General features: G+C 30.1%; 2 protein-coding genes across 7 annotated transcripts in view; one reads left to right on the forward strand and one right to left on the reverse strand.

The window, feature by feature from the left end:
* Nucleotides 1-16,726, forward strand: part of LOC117168131 (dnaJ homolog subfamily B member 6-like) — a 64,126-nt gene extending 47,400 nt beyond the window's left edge. For all 6 annotated transcript variants that reach the window (XM_033353548.1, XM_033353545.1, XM_033353546.1 and 3 more), the window contains 4 exons: nt 2,913-3,089; nt 12,374-12,623; nt 14,708-14,797; nt 15,277-16,726. In XM_033353548.1, the coding sequence (XP_033209439.1) occupies nt 2,913-3,089; nt 12,374-12,623; nt 14,708-14,797; nt 15,277-15,445 (686 nt within the window). In that variant the 3' untranslated portion in view covers nt 15,446-16,726. The remainder of the gene's footprint in view (nt 1-2,912; nt 3,090-12,373; nt 12,624-14,707; nt 14,798-15,276) is intronic.
* Nucleotides 16,727-16,834: 108 nt separating this feature from the next.
* The window catches only part of LOC117168134 (acyl-CoA-binding protein-like), a 6,617-nt gene continuing 5,029 nt past the window's right edge, over nt 16,835-18,422 (reverse strand). The window contains exon 4 of the mRNA XM_033353552.1: nt 16,835-17,236. Within this exon, the coding sequence (XP_033209443.1) occupies nt 17,097-17,236 (140 nt within the window). The 3' untranslated portion in view covers nt 16,835-17,096. The remainder of the gene's footprint in view (nt 17,237-18,422) is intronic.

Below are 18,422 nucleotides of genomic sequence, written 5' to 3' on the forward strand. Positions count from 1 at the left end.
GAACCCACCTTAAGCTGTAGGTCCCCCCATCGTGTACTTGACTGCAACCCAGTCCGTCAATGATCGGGTAAAACCAGGCTTTGTCCAATATGTCTGGGCAGATTGCTCTCATCAGATCACTTGATTGCATTATAAAAATGCGTCCGTGACTGATGATATATTCCGGGAGAGCCCCGTGCAAAATGATCAAATAAAATTCCAACTCTAACCAAAAATGCCTTCGACATATTGCGCAGTATAAGCCTGTGACAACATTTCGCCACACAAATGTTTTTTTAGTTATAATAATGTAATAATAATAATAATAATAATAATAATAATAATAATAATAATAATGGCTCAGTTGGTTAGACACTTGGACTTCACCTCAGAGGTCCGGGGTTCGATCCCTGACCCGGTACCTCTGGAAATTTTTCAATGTACCTTTACCGAGATTCTGGTGGTTCGGAACCCACCTTAAGCTGTAGGTCCCCCCATCGTGTACTTGACTGCAACCCAGTCCGTCAATGATCGGGTAAAACCAGGCTTTGTCCAATATGTCTGAGCAGACTGCTTTCATGAGATCACTTGATTGCATTATAAAAATGCGTCCGTGACTAATGATATATACCAGGACAGCCCCGTGCAAAAATGATCAAATAAAAATCCATCTCTAACCAAAAATGCCTTCGACATGTTGGGCAGTAGAGGCCTGTGACAGCATTTCAACACTCAAATGTTTTTTTAATAATAATAATAATAATAATAATAATAATGATTAATAAATCTTGAATTGGTAGTATTAATTTAATTAAAGCTTCAATCGGCTTCAATTTTATTGGAATCAAGACTGAAATTCATTTACAATGAAAGAAAATAGTTTCGGACAATATGCACGCGTTTTGGCAATCGTTCTCTTACGATTTATTTCTTCGCAACTTATAAATAAATCCATAACTATAAAACAACTCTATGTCTAATTATAATTCGCAATTATTGGCAGGAACGTCTAAATCTTTTTCTATACCCATACAAAGTAGCATCGTAGATCTGAAAAATATTGAGAGAATTCATTTCAAATTCATCCAGAAATAAGAAATTTAAATTCTCAAGAAATTCGTGTATTTCCTTACTTCAGGATTGTGTCAGTTTTAATGGCGTTGTGGAAATGGATTTGTTTTTTTGAGGGCGAAGCGTGTTTGAAGACAGTTTGCACATCTGAGGCAAAGTTTTAATATCATTAATTTACCTGGCGTCGATAAAAACATTTTAGAAGTTGATTGACGTACCACCCTGAACTAGGACATGCGCCCATGCAAACATAAATATTGATTGCGACCCTCTTTGAGGCAGCAAACTGATTTAAAAATAATTTAGCTTAAAGTTTTCAATTTCAAGATTTTTTGTACTATTTTTCAGATACTTTTCTTTTTTTTTTTAATTCCATTCTTTACAAGCTCATTGATAATTTCTTTTCGTATCAAAGAAACTTGATTACATTTTTAATTCGTACTGCCAGGATCTCATGAATCAACCGAAAAATATCTGTTTGTTCCCGGATTGTCGTGATGTATCGGTATCCAGATGCCAAAAGGAAAATCTACGACCAACGATTGTATCAGAAGGCGTCTTCAAGACCAGGCCGTGGATTCACCTATAGGAGTTTCTTTGATTCTCCCTTCCAGCGATATTTCGGTACACCGTCATAAAAGAACTTTAAGAGTGTCACCGGTGCTCACGACACTTTCAATAAATGCGAAAAGTCAAAAAATTGGTCGACTTTTTACGTTCTTGCATTTTTTTCATAAATCCATTTACTACAAAAGCATTGTTTAAAGAAATCCCTCTGCCTCTGCATCATCCCCTTCGTTTTTTAGTTTTTCATCTTTTTAAAAATATTCAACGCGTAAAATTAATTGGAAAAACTTGGAGAAATTATTTTATAAAGTCTTTTTGCTTGAATTAATTTTTTTTTTTTAATTCACATATTGATCAAGTCGAGCTTTCCACATAATGATGGTAAGGTTTGATCAAAGAACAATTTACTTACGTAATGTTACGCAAGAGTAATTTAAAGCCTAATGGGTTTGACATCGAATAGAGTTAAATGGATAAAAATAAAGTAATTGAAATCGAGCTTCTATAAATGTAAAGTATTGCCATTCTCTTCCACTTTGAAGTAAATGGAACTCAATTGCAATTTAATTAAAAATATCTTTTTGTTTAGAGAATTTGTATTCGCGATCCTTGATTCCGATCCCATAAACCTTGCATTCTCAACTCCCTGTGAATAATTTGATAAAAAAGGAGGGTTTCGTATTCAAAGAGGCTTGACACTCAACCTCACGAGTGATTAACCCCTCATAGCGAATCCTTACAATAAAATCTTTTTAAACTGCTTCACTCTTAAAGCTTCTCTCACGATCGGTGTCAATGACTTTTAATGTAGGGACTAAAAACCCCAGAAGATTGTCTTCTATAACAAGTTTGTTGGAAAAATTCAGCAAAGAATCGAATAGTTTTTTAAATGTTTATTTATTCATTTTTTCCGAATTACATACCCTGAATGATTTAAAAAACAGTAATCTCTCCTGACCTGCTCTTCTTACCTGTTAACAAATCTTGTTTGCTCTTTGTGAAGGAGAGAAAATCTAGACGTCGTATCGCAGATCTAATTATTTTTCAATTATTTTGGGAAGAATTATTTGTGTGATTTTTTTAATGATTTATTTTTGTATTTTCTGTTGGTCGATCTGTTGATTTTCTCTCCTGAATTTAGAGTGTTGCAGTGGACTTCCAGGGATACTTTGACCTCTTGCCATGAACTAACTAGCCTGCATAGTTGCTTTTTAAAGCTTTGAAAAAATGTGGTTATTTATTTATTTTAAGTTATTGTGAAAGCAAAGTTGATTTTTTGTATCGCCTTTTTTCAGAGCGGAAGAGGCGAGTCTATGATGAGTATGGAAAGGAGGGTCTTCAAATGCCTGGAGGCAAGAGGCGTCACGAGGACGACTTTAGCAACGTCTTCGCAGGCACATTCGTCTTCAGGGATCCCGAAGATGTCTTTAGAGAATTTTTCGGTGGGACGCCGTTCGAAGACTTGTTTGGAGGTAATTTATTCAATTATAACAAATTTTGTAATTTACGATAATGAAATGTTGGTTTCTTAATTTTAAAGGTTCTTAAATTCAAATTCAGAAACCTGGTTATTCAGTTCCTTTCAAATGTTGAGGGTTAAGAATACATTTGAAAACAACTTGATAATTTATTGTGTTCTAAAATTTCACTCCTTTTGACATTTAGGCTATTTTTAATTCAGATTTGTTTACTTACATGTAGTCCATTGTCCATTGGACCAGGAATTTTGTCAGACTGTAAAATGATAGTGAATTAATTCGTTTGTCTACGAATTTTGTTAATTGTTAGAAAAGGCTATTCGAATTGAAAATTGGACAGATATAAGGTTATAGTTCGAAATTTTTTATTTGAAACATTTAAAAATTTGAAATCACTATCTTAAAGTTGAAAAAGTCCCAATGGAAAACTTGAAATCAAGCATTCAAGACTGCGCAATTTTAATTTTTCCAAATTGAAAGTTTTGACAATTAAAGTTTTGCAATTGCAACTTTTTAAAATTAAATTCCACTACATAGCTCAAAAAAAAAATCCAAAATTTATTTACCCCTGGCCAAGAAAAATATCATTAAATAAGTTGATTAAAAAATTAATGTATAGAATACTCAATATTTAACAATTTTACATTTAAATTGAATAAAATTTATTAATTTCTGATTAGAACTTTTTAGGTTACTTGCGTTTGGTATTTATGTAGCTAAATTTATGAATAAATAAATTAAACATTTTTATCTCAGCTGAAATTTATCTTGAAATCTTGCATTATATTCGTTTAAAAAATGCGATATTGTGTTCTTTGTAAATAATTCAATTATCCAGGACTAACTTGCGTTTGAATACTCATATTTAATAAATATTTACAAATAACTGCAAATTAATGTATGTATTAAAAATGGAAAAAATTCCAATTGAAATCGTTTAAAATTGTATTATTTAAGAGCTAAGAGCTTTAATGGCCTATATTCAAATTTGTTCAAATATGCAGGTTTCAATTTTTTATGTTTTTTGGAAATATTGCTTATTTTTTAAGACTTAATGTATTCAAGTTAAAAGGCCTCAAAATAATGTAGATATTTCTTCAATTTTAAGCTTGCGAATTTTGAAAGATTCTATTTTTAATATTTCATTTGGAAATATTGTCCAATTTTGAAAGGCTTGAAAGTAATCTTATATAACAAAGTAGTCTTTTAATTGAAATTGTAAAAAATAGATTGTTTGAATCCGAACATTTTCATTTTTAAACTTTAATTTTGAATGCTGAACACATAAAAATTAATTTTGTCCCGCTTTGAATGCCTCAAAAGGATGTCTAACATATTGGGAATGATTAAATTGCGATACGCTACTTGGTGACAAAAATTCGATCTAGAAAGAATAGGTACGATTTTAAAGATGCATTTTAATTTGTTCATAAAAGTGTTTTAAGCATTTTTTGTGGATTTGAAAGTATTTATTGGATAATAAAAATAAGTTTATCGAAAACAAAGTGTTTTAGATGGAATTTACATATTATACAGTGAAAACCCAAACTTTTTGACAGAAATATTTTTCTAAAAAAAAAAAACAATTATTGTTCTCTTAAGTGTGATTTTCAAAAGATTATAAACTTAAATGAACTTATTTTGAAGCAAAAATGAACTCAAAATAAATTTTGATTAATTTATAGATAAAATATTTACTATTTAAAAATCTGATCTAAAAGTTAGGTTAGAATTCGTATTTAAATTCCAGTCGTCTATTATTCGTATTCATGGCACGATATGGATAAAATTGGTTGCTACATACATTAATTACCACCATTCCCAATAGGAAAATCGGAAATTTTAATGTGGCGAGAAATGTATGGAATTTTATTTTTTTAGTGGGAATTCTGTGTGTTTCATTAACGGAGCAACATGAAAAAATTTCTTTATTTTTGACCGTCGCATTTTACTAAATTTTCTACCAAAAAGTGCAAGGTGGTTTAGAAATGTTCAAATCATTCAAAGACGACACAAAACATAAACTTCATAATTTGAAAGGGAATTTTTGACAAAAGAAATTGAAACTAAAAAGAAAAAAATGTAATGAGAAACTATAAAATTTATTAAGTTTTTTTTTTGTTAAAAAAATAAAAGTTTATTCCCAACTGGCAGCTAAATAAATATGTTTTGCGCGTTATGAAAATGTTTATGTGAAAAAGATTATTTTCCTAATTTTTATAGTTACTGCTAAATATTCCTTTTCATAAGCTGCACCATAGAAGAAGTTTCTTCTCATCTTAAAAATGACAAGTGGTTTATTTGATGCATTTGAGGACTTAGCTGATCATAATTTCCCTACATGGGTATCATAATAGATATGATTTAAAATTTATAGCTGATATTAAAAATATATTTTAGACATCTAAGGGTTATATGCTCATCAAAATACCGTTAAAAATATCGTCAAGTCCATGAAATAAACATTAAAAAACGGAAAGAAACGTGTTTTACACCTAGTCATTTTAATGAGTCTTTAAGTACTTTCTTCTATAGCAATATTTAAAAAACTTATAATTTTAAATAATTCAGAACTTCTTACTGATAAAAAACACTAGAAAAAAGTAAGAAGTATAACAAATTAAAACAAAACATTCAATTTTATATTTCTTGTATAAATTATATATTTTTTAGTTAACATTTAGCAATATTTTGAACATCCCTATTTGTTTAGGTTTTTCCTGTTAAGGACTTTTTGATGATAAAAATTCGCTACGAGAAGATATTTTAAATATCCATTTTTGTTCTAGACCTATTTAAATTTTTTTCGAAAACGCAAGTGTTTTCACTGACAAAATAAACTGAAGTTCAAGTTCTTTAGTCGGGCATTTTGGATAAAAATCAAAAGTTTAGAGCATTTTCAACATTCTTGAGACCATTTCTTTAAAGGTTTAAATATTATATGTACGGTTGTTTGTAGAACACAAAAAGATTAACAATTCACCCTGACGACTTTTTTTAAACAAAAAAATTACCAGAATAGCATCGTAGCATTCACAAAATTGAAAAAAATGTACCCGATTCGCGGGCACATTCTCGATATAGGCACTCGATAATATATTTTTCTCGCGCTATGCGCTTGACTTTTCTGCACAGACTATTTAAAACTAAAGGTAAAAGTATCGAAAACAGTAATTTAATGATTGTGAATTCTCTTTTGTTAAAGCTCCTTCGGCTTTAACGAACACATTCTCATCACGTATCTTGTGCTTCGCACTCGAATTTATCCCTGAAATTTTATATCATTCCCATAAATGTAGATTATTATAATTCGTAACTTGCATTGGTATTAAAACAGACAAAATTTCATTGTCCAGTTTAAAAAAATTTGAAAATATTTTTTGCCATTCATTTTGAATTCACCCTAAATTATTATTAGTTTATCCTAAATTTTTTTACATTCTTCTAAATTTACTCAATTTTATTCATTCGATAAAGTTTTTTAAAGTTTTTATTTCATTCATCTTGAAGTCTTTAAAACTCACCCTAAATTTGGAGGCATTTGATCCAATTATTTTGAAGTTTATTTAATTTTTCCCTAATTAATTTCAAACTCATTTTTGAATTTATTGAATTATGATTGTACAAAATGTAGAACTGATTTATTTTGAAAGTGGTTAGTTTAAATAAGTTTCTTTTGAAAATTTTATATTAAATTTTTTTTTAACTAATTGAAAATTGTACATTGTAGTATTTTTTTAAATATTATATTTATTTCATAATATATTATCTTAAAACTATGCAGTTTCTACGTTTTTAATTGTTTAAAGAATGGTTGCGTATCATATTCCTTGATTCAGAAAGTGCGATTTTAATACTTTGAATCATAAGTTTTCTTTATTTTTTATGTTTTGAATTTGAAAATATAAATGAGAAAAAAGCCTTGGAGACTAAAAAAACTGGTAAATTTTGGTATGCTAAAAGTAAAAAAACGGCCTGTCGTATGAAAAAAATAGGTGAAGGGAATTTTGTAGCTACATTTTGGAATATACGACCTTATGAATATTTTAATTTGTCTTGTGCCGTTTCTCCAAACAGTCAATTTCATTATTTATAAAGTTATTTTTTACGTTTTAAACAAAAACCACGCATTTTACCAAGAAATTATTTCAAAAAATTTTTAGATTTTTTTGGGTTAAACAACCTTTCTCTTATATCTTGTGTCATTTTACCAAAAATGCCATTTTTTTATTTTTAAAGTTGTTATTCACGATTAAAATAAAAACTACCAATCATAAAAAAAAACCATTAATCAAAACTGTTGATCTCTACTTTCGGTAAAAAATGTTATCTATTTATTTTGTCTTAGCTTGTATCATGTATCGAAAAATTTAAGTTTTGTATTTTCACTGTTTTTTTATGAATAAAATAAAAACTACGTGTCCTATAAAAAAGTGATCAATAACAAATTTGTAGATATTTTTTGTATGCATAATTTTTGTCTCCTAATTTTGCCCTACCTTGCGTAGTTTGACAACAAAATACAATTTTTTATTATTTACTTTTGATTTTTGAATCATGAAACATGTAGTCTCAAAAAATTTCAAAATACGCTCACTTTTAGAATGTTTATCTAAAATAGTTGACCAACGAACTTGGCATTTAGCTTAGGACACTAAAAGAGTGTATCAAAGGCCAATCTAATAGATTATTTTATTCAAAAGTTATCGTGCTCATAGACAGACAGACATAAAGACAGATTCGTAAAAATCTGTTTTTCGGATTCAAGGGATCTCAAAACGTAAATTTTTGACAAAAACTAGGAGGGGGGTCAATTTTACACAAATCTAATACCTTCTCTGATGAGAATTTATTAACATGATAAAATAACAAATTATTAATTAAATTTTTTTAAACCCCACACACGAGACGAAAAAGAAATTAAATGACATAAGTTTTTCATGATACATCCTATCAAAAAGTGGAAAAAAGCCGAAAAATGTAATTTTTTGATTTTTCATAATTTTGTATGCTGTCAAAATATGAAATTTTGATTTAAAAAAATTTTTTAAATTGTTATGATAATCTTGTAGGGCATTCAAATTTCATTTTTTTTTTTTTTCATATTTTGCGTTATTTGGCCTAAAACGTTCATTTTCGTGTGGTTTTTGGAATTTTGTAAATGCTATAACTTTGGTAATTTTTGATATTATGAAAACAGTCATTAGGATGAATTTTTTGAATTTTTGAATACTATGAATAACCGTACAGAGAATTTTGGGATTTTTGAAAAAGTGGTCTTAAAAATATTCAAAATGTGCCCACTTTTTGATTTTCTATCCAAAATCGATCAAATATACATAATAAAATATATAAAAAATATAAAAAAATATAAATAATAAAATAAAATAAATCCAAAATGGATTTAGGACACTAAACGAGTGTACCAAAGGCCAATCTAATAGGTTAATTTTTTCAAAAGTTATCGTGTTCACAGACAGATAGACATACAGACAGACATACACATTCGTAAAAACCTGTTTTTGGGATTCAGGGTGTTTCAAAACGTGGACATTTGACAAAAACTGGGGGGGGGGGGGCAAATTTTACACAAATCTAATACCTTCTCTGATGAGAATGTAAAAACGAAAATTTTAAGCCAAACAAAGCGTGATATGAAAAAAAAGTTAAGAGAAGAAAAACGTTGCTTTTTTAACACTATGCTATTTTCTTAACAACTTTTTGATTTTTTTTTTTTGGAAAATCGAAAATTCAAATTTTGATCGCAAAAAAAATAATCAAAAATTCTATTTTGCGGTCTATCTATGCAAGATAGTACAAAATATGAATAAACAAAAATTATGCACCCAAAATAGATCTACACATTTTTTATCAATCTCGTTTTAACCCTTAAACGGCCAAAACGCCACTACCGGGACACTGCTTTTCAACGGCCAATAACTAAGACTATTCGACACTAGACAAAATTGAGACACATATATTTTTATTGTTTAAGATCTCCTCTTTCCGACGGTGCCGATGAAATTCCTCAAAAAATTTTCTTATTTTCCCAAAATGCAGTTTAAACAAAAAAAAAACGTGATTTTTCGTGCCTAGTTTTTTTTTTGTGAACCATTTTCCAAAGCTTTTCGAGTCTGTAATTAACCTGGAATCTCACTAACCGTTGGAATAAATGTCTAAACTTTGAGAATCCATGGTTCAAAGATCGATTTTTCGTTTTAGTATTTTCAAAATGGCGTCTTAATGGCAAAATTTTTGTGAAAACATTCATGATTTTTTTTACAATAAACGATGCGCTTTTCGGAAAAATCATCAGGAATAAAAAGTTCTTGTAATCAGCCAAGGAATACGCTTGAATTTTTTCGAAGCGTTTTGAGCAAAATTTTGGATTTTGCATATGAACAATTTTTGCAAAATTCAAAACGAGAATTCGGGATCGGAATTTCCCAGACCGAATGTATCATTATAGATCTGTTTTCCATAACTACATAGCATCTCAAAAACAATTGGAACCAAATCACGTTTTTTTATGGAGTAACGAAGAAAAAGTTTGCCCTGGAAATTTCTGTAAAGAAATCAGCAGGAAATATTTGTCGCAATCAAAACTAGGTGATTTCGAAACTCACAGATACGAATCACGAACAAGAGCATTATGTAATAATGAACAATGTCGCCAGAGGACTACTAGATTTTGCATTGATTGCAACATGTATTGCTGCTTACATTGTTTCTCAAAATTACATTCTGAAACAGCAGGATCAAAATGATATCAACGGATTGAAATCTGAAATGAAAAAAATTCTCCATAAAAAAAATAAAAAAGTGTAAAAAAATATATAAAATCCCTTTAAAAAAAAAGAGGCTATCGAGATTCGGCGACCTCCACGTTGGTGATAGTTGGGCAACGTAAACTTTGTTTGCGGCAGACGGACGATAGATATTCGTGAATCATTTTACTCTTACACGATGCTTAGAACTATGAAAATTTTTTATTGAAAAACTATGCGCTTTTCGGAAAATTCGTCAAGAATAAAAAGTTCTTGTAATCAGCCGAGAAATACGCCTGAATTTTTCCGGAGCGTTTTGAGCAAAATTTTGAATTTTGCAAAAATTGTTCATATGCAAAATCCAAAATTTTGCTCAAAACGCTTAGAAAAAATCAGTCGTATTCCTTGGCTGATTACAAGATCTTTTTATTCTTGATGATTTTTCCGAAAAGCGCATCGTTTATTGTAAAAAAATTCATAAATGTTTTCACAAAAATTTTGCCATTAAGACGCCATTTTGAAAATACTAAAACGAAAAATCGATCTTTGTACCATGGATTCTCAAAGTTTAGACATTTATTCCACCCGTTAGTGAGATTCCAGGTTAATTACATACTCGAAAAGCTTTGGAAAATGGTTCACAAAAAAAATAGGCACGAAAAATCACTTTTTTTTTGTTTAAACTGCATTTTGGGATAATAAGAAAATTTTTTGAGGAATTTCATTGGCACCGTCGGAAAGAGGAGATCTTAAGCAATAAAAATATATGTGTCTCAATTTTTTTTAGTGTCGAATAGTCTTAGTTATTGGCCGTTGAAAAGCAGTGTACCGGTAGTGGCGTTTTGGCCGTTTAAGGGTTAATAAGACGCGTAGTTCTTGTTTTATTCATAAAAAACAAGATCGAAAATAAAATAAAATTGTTTGACAAACGACAGAAGCTACGAAACAAGTATGTAATTAGACAGTTATTAGCCAAAAAAAAAGAGCTACAAATTTGTTAATCGACATTTTTTGATTGGATACATAATTCTTGTTTTAATCGTGAAAAATAACATGAAAAATAAAACAATAATTTTCGGAAAAACAACGCGCAAGGTACAAAAAAAGTTAATGAACAAAAGTTGTACACCCAAAGAAGATCTACAAATTTGTTACTTATAATTTTTTACGGAGCGCATAGTTTTTGTTTTAATCGTAAAAAATATTAATAAATAATTAAATATGTGGATGAACGACACAAGCTACGAAAAAAAGATGGATTTAAACAAATTGTGCATCTGAAGAAGATCTGCCAATTTTTGATTAATCCCTTTTTGACAGGACGCGTAGTTTTGGTTCAAATCGTAAAAAATAACAATAATTTTTTTTAATTGTGAAAAACGACCAAAGGTACGGAAAAACATTAATAAACAAAAGTTTTTCACCCCAAGAAGAAATAAAACCTTCTTTATTAATCATTTTCTAGAAGGGTAGTAGTAACAAAAAGAATATGAATTGACACAATGTATGCACCCAAAAAAGATCTACAAATTTGTTATTATTCACTTTGTGATAGAAATGCTTAGTTTTTGTTTTTATCGTGAAAAAGAACATTACAGTTTTCTACAAACTGTGAAAAAACGACACCAGGTACGACATTTTTTTAGTTTAGCTGAGAATAAACATTAGTTCAAATATTAAAGTAATCATGAAAAGTAAAAATTGTACTTAATTTTGCAATATCTAAATATGAAGCCTCAGGCCTAGGTACGGTAATAAATATATTATTCATTTAGATAGAGTTGAACACAATGTAGAAAAGTTAGCACTTTGAACAAAACCGAGTGCGAAGCAATGATACGTAGTGAGGATGTGTTCATTAAAGCCGAAAGAACTTTAACAAAAGAGACTTCACAATCATCAAATGACAGTTTTCGATGTTTAACCATCAAATTTAAAAGTTCTTTTCGCAAACGTTGAGGAAGTACAAATACCGAGCGTGCAGCGCGAAAGACTTTCTAATACTTTAGAACTTACTGATAAAATAGTCTCTTATTATGTGTAAGGTGTTACTTAGAAAATGATATTGATAACAGAAGCCTGATATGCAAGAATTATCTTTTGAGGAGTAGTATTAAATATAAAAATCTATTTTTTAGAAAAATAAATTGACACGTAATTCATTAATAGAACGTAGAAACTTTTTAATCTAATGTGTACGGGAATTTTCAATAAGCCTGCGGGAATTGTACGGAAATTTTGTCGTAGGTCTTCACTAGACACATTGTTTAATTTAATGTTGAGTTTTGAATCAAGTTTTCTCCGTTTTGAAAGCTTGATTTTGAAAAGTCAAAATTCATACGGTTTCAAGTCTTATTTTATTTAACTTGTTCTTTCCAAATTTAAATTAAATTCAGGTTTACTTTAATCCAAGATTAGATCAAACTTTAAACTATTTATTTTTGCAAAATATCAAGATGAAAAGTTGAAAAGTAGTAATAAATCATGGTTTTAATTTTTTAAATGTTTAAGGCTTCGGTGGAAATATATGGACTGGTGGCAGGCACAGTCATCCTAGTAACAATAGCTTGAGCACATCCTTCTTCTCGCCATTTGCGCCATTCGGCTTTGGTGATTTGATAGGCGCAGGAGGTGGAGGAGGTCCAAACTTTACCTCCTTCAGCACATTCAACAACTTTGGTGGACCCAGCGGCGGGACTGCCATGAAGCGAACTAGCACGTCTACGAGGTTCATCAATGGAAAGAAGATCACTACGAAAAAGTAAGATATTCCCGTTTCAAGTCTGAATTTATTCTCTCGTAAAATAATATGTATATATTTTCCAAGAACTCAAGGAAATAACATTTTAACCCAATCGTTGCTTCTTCCTTCTTGGGAAGATTCCATATTTTATTACCTGTTTAAAATTCACGATAAAGTGGATCAGGCTTTAGAAATAAAAATTCGAAGATGAAAGCGATGATAATCCTTTCAAAGAATTGGCAGACTGAGACATAAACTATTTTCAGACATCACAGTATTATCCCTAATTCCCCTGCGTTTTCTTTTTTCTCTTTAAATATACGGTATTTGAAAATACAATCATTCGTTTTACATCTACAGAATTATTATATTCAAAACTAGAATATGCTGCCGCGAGTAGTTAACGTTTTTTAACTTACAAAATTATCTATTATAATTAATTTAAGTTTTTTTTTTAATTTTAACAGTTTCAAAAAATTTTTTTATTGCTTAATTGTTTAATTTAAATTTAAATAAATTTTGTCATTTTTTCAGGCATGTTTTTCAAATTTTCAAAAAGTAGCCAAACCTTATTCGGTTGATAACAAATTTAATAAGGTGTAGAATTTTGAAAATTTTTCAAAAACCAGCTTTTAACAAATTTAAGCGCAGTTTTTAGTGAATGCTAAATATTTTTTCTTCAAATATACATTCCATGTAATATTTATTTCATTAATTTAATTATTTATCAGAATTTGAAAGAAGTTCCTTTTTTCGTTTTTTCTTAAATGAAGGAACTTAAGCTATTCTTTGAGACCAAAATAAAGCCAAAAACGGCGTTTTTTTAAATTTAAACATTAAAACATTAATTTCAACATTAAAACAATTTTCAATTTAAAATTACTTTATCCCTCAGGGTTTAATTTTGAAATTTTCAAATATTCAAAAGTACATACTTTTTTTAGTGCTTTGGCAAATTCTAATTAATAGCATTTGAAATTAAATAAGTTTGATTTCGTAATATTAGATCATATTTTCACGTTTTAAATTCAACAGTTTCTGAATGATCAATTATACATGTATGATTTTGAAATGTGTACAATTTGTTATGGAGAAAAAACTTAATATTTAAAATTTAACAATAATTATTATTATAAAAAGTGTGGATCCCTAAAAATATTAGAATTACGAAAGTAAGCATTTTTTCAAACACGTCTTAATAACTAGAATCAATCATTTATTAAATCATTGAAAATCTTTTTAGAAGTCTTAAAATTCAACAATTTGTTGTCACGGGTTTTGTGATTTAAATCGATTTTTTAAATAAATCTAGGCAGGTTGGTAAGTAAGGTAAATTTCAAAGAATTTAAGACGATGTCAAAAAAGATTTCACATTTTTTCATATCCAACATTAAAATTGTTTGGAAAATTAAATGAGAAGCAAGAAGAAACGTTTGTCAGGTCCTAAATTTCTATAATTATGAAAAAAGCACAACAAATGGTTTCAAACAAAAATTACAAAAGTTTCTTGGTGCTTCTTATTTAATTTTCCAAATTTTCAACTCGATATCGCCTTTCGTGTGAATGTAAGCTGGTTCTGAATAAAATGTTTAAAAAAAATTGAGGTTACGCTCAATCAAAGGAAATTAAGATTCAGGGATTTAAATGCGCACACGCTGTACAATATTTTAGGCGCTCAAACTTGAACTTTTTAAAGCTTGAGTAGAGCATTGAAGAGTGTGGTTTCAAATTTGCATTCAAAATATAAATTATGGTAAGAATGAAATAAGAGATGTTGAAAAGAAATATTTACTTATACGTATACATATCGTGATTTAATTATCAATGAAAGAAGAGGAAATATTCTTGATTATGATAGCGATTTAAAACATATACAAATTGTTATTATTGAACTAACTTTGTTTTCTCTCTGACTTTTATTTATCGCCGCGAATAAATTTCAAATGACCGATGGATATCCAATGAAAAAAATTAAAGATTAAAGATAAAAAAAAGATCATTAAGATCATCAACTTTTTCTCTTTCGTGTTAAAACTATTTATTGCTATGTATTTTGATTTTTCTTCGAAATACCGAAACTAATTAAAGAATTTTTGTTTCAGAGTCACCGAGAACGGGAAGGAGACCATAATGTCCTTCGAAAATGACGTGTTGAAGTCGAAAACAGTGAACGGAGTGCCTCAATCCATAACGTACAGTTAAATTTCTATTTTATTCGCTCGAGCTACGATAATCAATCAATCAATCAATCAGTTTGAGAAATTCCTCTCCTACAATTCACACACAATCTGCTGCTAAAAATCCTGCTAAACCGACATCGTCGCTTTATCAGCATTAAATTTCCGGAGAACAACAAGCGTCCCGAGACTGGCTCGGCACCATTTGTTCTGCCCAGCCATCGCTCGATCAACGCTGATAATAATAATAATAATAATAATAATAATAATAAAAATAACAAAATCAAACAAGCATGAAGGCAGCGTTGCTTCGCTGGTCGACGTAATGCTCCGGACTGTCCGCAATTTCATCTAATCCTTCAGACTAAGCGACCCTCGCTAAAACTAATGACTGTGATAGGGCGAGCAGCTCGAGCGAGCGGATTCTAAAGCTGAAATTTACTAACGGAAAGTCTCCCAAGTTTCAGTTCTCGTCAACTTTTCTGTTTTATCAGGTTGGACGAAGCATCGACGAGTCGTCAGGTCAACGACCGAATCCACGACGGGGCGTCGCTCGGGACCCACGGCTCCAAAATACACCACGACCATCCCAAGGGTTCCAGGCTAAAGTCGCACCACCACTCGCACTCGAGTGCGAAACACGACAAGAACAAGAGGAAGTAAACTTAAGAAGCTTAGCTGCGATTCTTTTTCCTAACTGCTCTTTTTAAACAAAATCATTTGTAAGTTGTAACTACGAACTTTAGTGACGATGAATACTAGTAACAAACAACAACAGCAGCAGCTCTAGATTTCCGTCTCGTCTGTCTGCTGATACGTGGAAACGCATTTCAGGGACAGTGCTGGAGCCAGGAAAATGTCCGGTTTGTTAATTGGCACGGCATTGATACGATGATAGCTTAATCCAAAAGTAATGCGAGAACTGTACGGCTAAGGTAAATAAATTTAATCCTGTAACGGCAACAACTTTCCTTCTCACTTTCAATGACAGAGTGATACAACACCGAGTTGCGAGACAAATCGGACTGCTCCGAGGTCTCGGTCGGAATCATCTTTCGTAGTACTTACAATACGTGTAACTGGAATTTTCTTGAATGTGTCGAGTGCATGAGACTTGATGGAAAAAGAGTGTGATGATCGACGAGTGACGAATGTTGCGCTCTTATGTTAGTAGAAAGACAACAAACTTAGGCGTTGTACAAAGTATTGAGCAACTCGGTGTGAAAGCGCGATTCCGGAAGTGCATCGCTTTGTAAGAATGACTAACGATTCGACGATTACTTGCGCGCTTGTACAATTTCCAATCTCAATTAGCAATTTTCATGAGGAAAAAACAAAATTTAAACCGTATACTTTAATCACAAGCTCAAGTTAATTACAATTTAATTTTCGCGCCACAATTTGACGTCACTTGGTAGTGGCACGAGTTTAAAAGAGTGACGCGATATCTGAATTGTCTTGAAGAATAATTTTTATTTTAATAGTTTCTAGATAATGGATTCAAGAAGTTTGGAAATACGTATATACTCTTGAGTAGCAATTTTTTTTATATAAATTACGAAGCGATAATAAGTTCATATCCATAATATTGATATCACGTTCCATTGAGGATATTGTCGATTTGGAAGTAATATTTCTTGGATCTGTTTTCTTGAAGAAACGGTTCTAAACTATCCTTGGACATATTATATTATTTACTGGTAGAAATATTACTTTCATCGATGAAATTAATCGTGTATCTAAACATAAGGTTTACTTGATGATCTTGCACTATGGGTTTGCAGATCGTAAATAAGTGTAACGATTGTTAAACAGGCAATTATAATTAAATTATTCCTAGTATCAAGGAACAATCATCCGAATTGAAATGACTTTTTATTTGTGAATCAGAAGCGCATTGTTAGAAGGAATAAGTATTTTCGCGAAAGGTTCCATCTTATAGCTTATCACTTAAGTTTATCTCATTTTACCCTTTCACTTAAGTAATAAATAATCGCGTATGTGTATATAATGATAAGGAACAAGTGTTTAAGCTTAAAAACAAATACATTATTATGATTCACTAACGTTTTTATTTTTAATCAATTCCCTAGTCTGCAATCTTGTGTGATGTAATATTTTGTGATGTACGTTTATAGATATAAATTATAATATAAAAGCTAAGAAGTAACAAAATTGTATAGATCATGATTGAAGGCCATGACTCGGTATATCGCCATTCTTTATCTCGTGTAGAAGTGCGTTGTTTGTGCAAGGCTTGCAAAGGCGGATTTAGAAAGACAATATTGCACCAAAATAAACAAGTGCGATTCGATTACTTCTTTCCAATGGACTGGGTCAGTGCTTCGACCTTGTCTACGTATTGCTGTTTAGCGTCGTCTTGGCTTAGACCCTTCTTACCGTTCCAAGCGTCCCACTTCGCTTTTCCTTTGAAATCCAACATTCCTGGTCTTGCTGGGAAGAGGGAATCGAAATTGTTTAATTTTTAGATAGGTGGCTAATAAGTAATGTGTGAATGAGTAAGGCCACAGAAGCTTTAAATAAAAATCTAAATTGTTTCGCGAATATTATAGTTACCCCTTCACTTTATATACCTAATTATTTTTCACATTTAAAATCAGAATGTCTATTGATCAGCCAATTTAAAACTCTTTTTTCTGACCAAATTTTTTTACTTGACCAATTTAAAGATGTCTTATTGCAATGTAAAGTTTATTTATTTGCATACGCCAAACTTATCCTTGATCACAAACCGCCCCTTTATCAATGATGACTCAAGTTTTTTTAATATTAATTAAATATGAGTCATTTTGTCATTCTTTAAAGACAATATTGCAAAAATACTACAAATTTAAATGTTTTTTAATTTTCTTAAGATCTTCAAAGCTTAAAGTTAAAAAATAGAGGAAAAATGTTGAAAACAATTTTATATTTTTTTCTTCTGAAAGAAATACCAATTATTCCTGATCAAATTCCAAATATAAAATATAATATTCCAATATCTTTATGAATAGTTGAAGTTAATTATTTAAAAAAATGTTTATTCATTATTTTTATTTTAATAATATTTTCTTTTCATTATAAATTAAAATTTTTATATGAAATGTATAATCACAAGATTTTTATAAAATGTATGAAATATATTCATTTGATTTTTCTTACTATTTCCCTAAAGATGAAATGTCGAATTTTTGAACTTCTTTGTTCAACGTCACAATGTTTTATTATATTTTTATTTAAATTTCAATAAAACTTTGAAATATACATTATTTTTGCAATATCTTTGGTAAAAATCGATAAAATGCCTTTATCCTGATTTCCATCTACTTGAGAGAAACAAGGTTAACTCGTAATATAATTAACGTTACAAGAATTTTCAGGGTGACAAACCGGGAAATGACAGTGAATTTATTTTTTGACCGGGAATCGTACAAAGAGTAGCAAACAGTTTCTTAAACAATCAATTGAATTTTTATCTTTTTCAATTATGGTACAACGCTAATCAAACTAATAGAAATTATAATGATTTTTATCATTATCGGCGCGAATCGGACTTTTGTAACTTCCAGCGTTTCGTTTATCGAGCGAATTTTGAGCAAGCAAGGACTTCTCATGACAAAAATGCGGAGAAAACTATGAT

This window comes from Belonocnema kinseyi, chromosome 2, assembly GCF_010883055.1.
Source record: "Belonocnema kinseyi isolate 2016_QV_RU_SX_M_011 chromosome 2, B_treatae_v1, whole genome shotgun sequence".
NCBI classification, from domain to species: Eukaryota; Metazoa; Arthropoda; class Insecta; order Hymenoptera; family Cynipidae; genus Belonocnema; species Belonocnema kinseyi.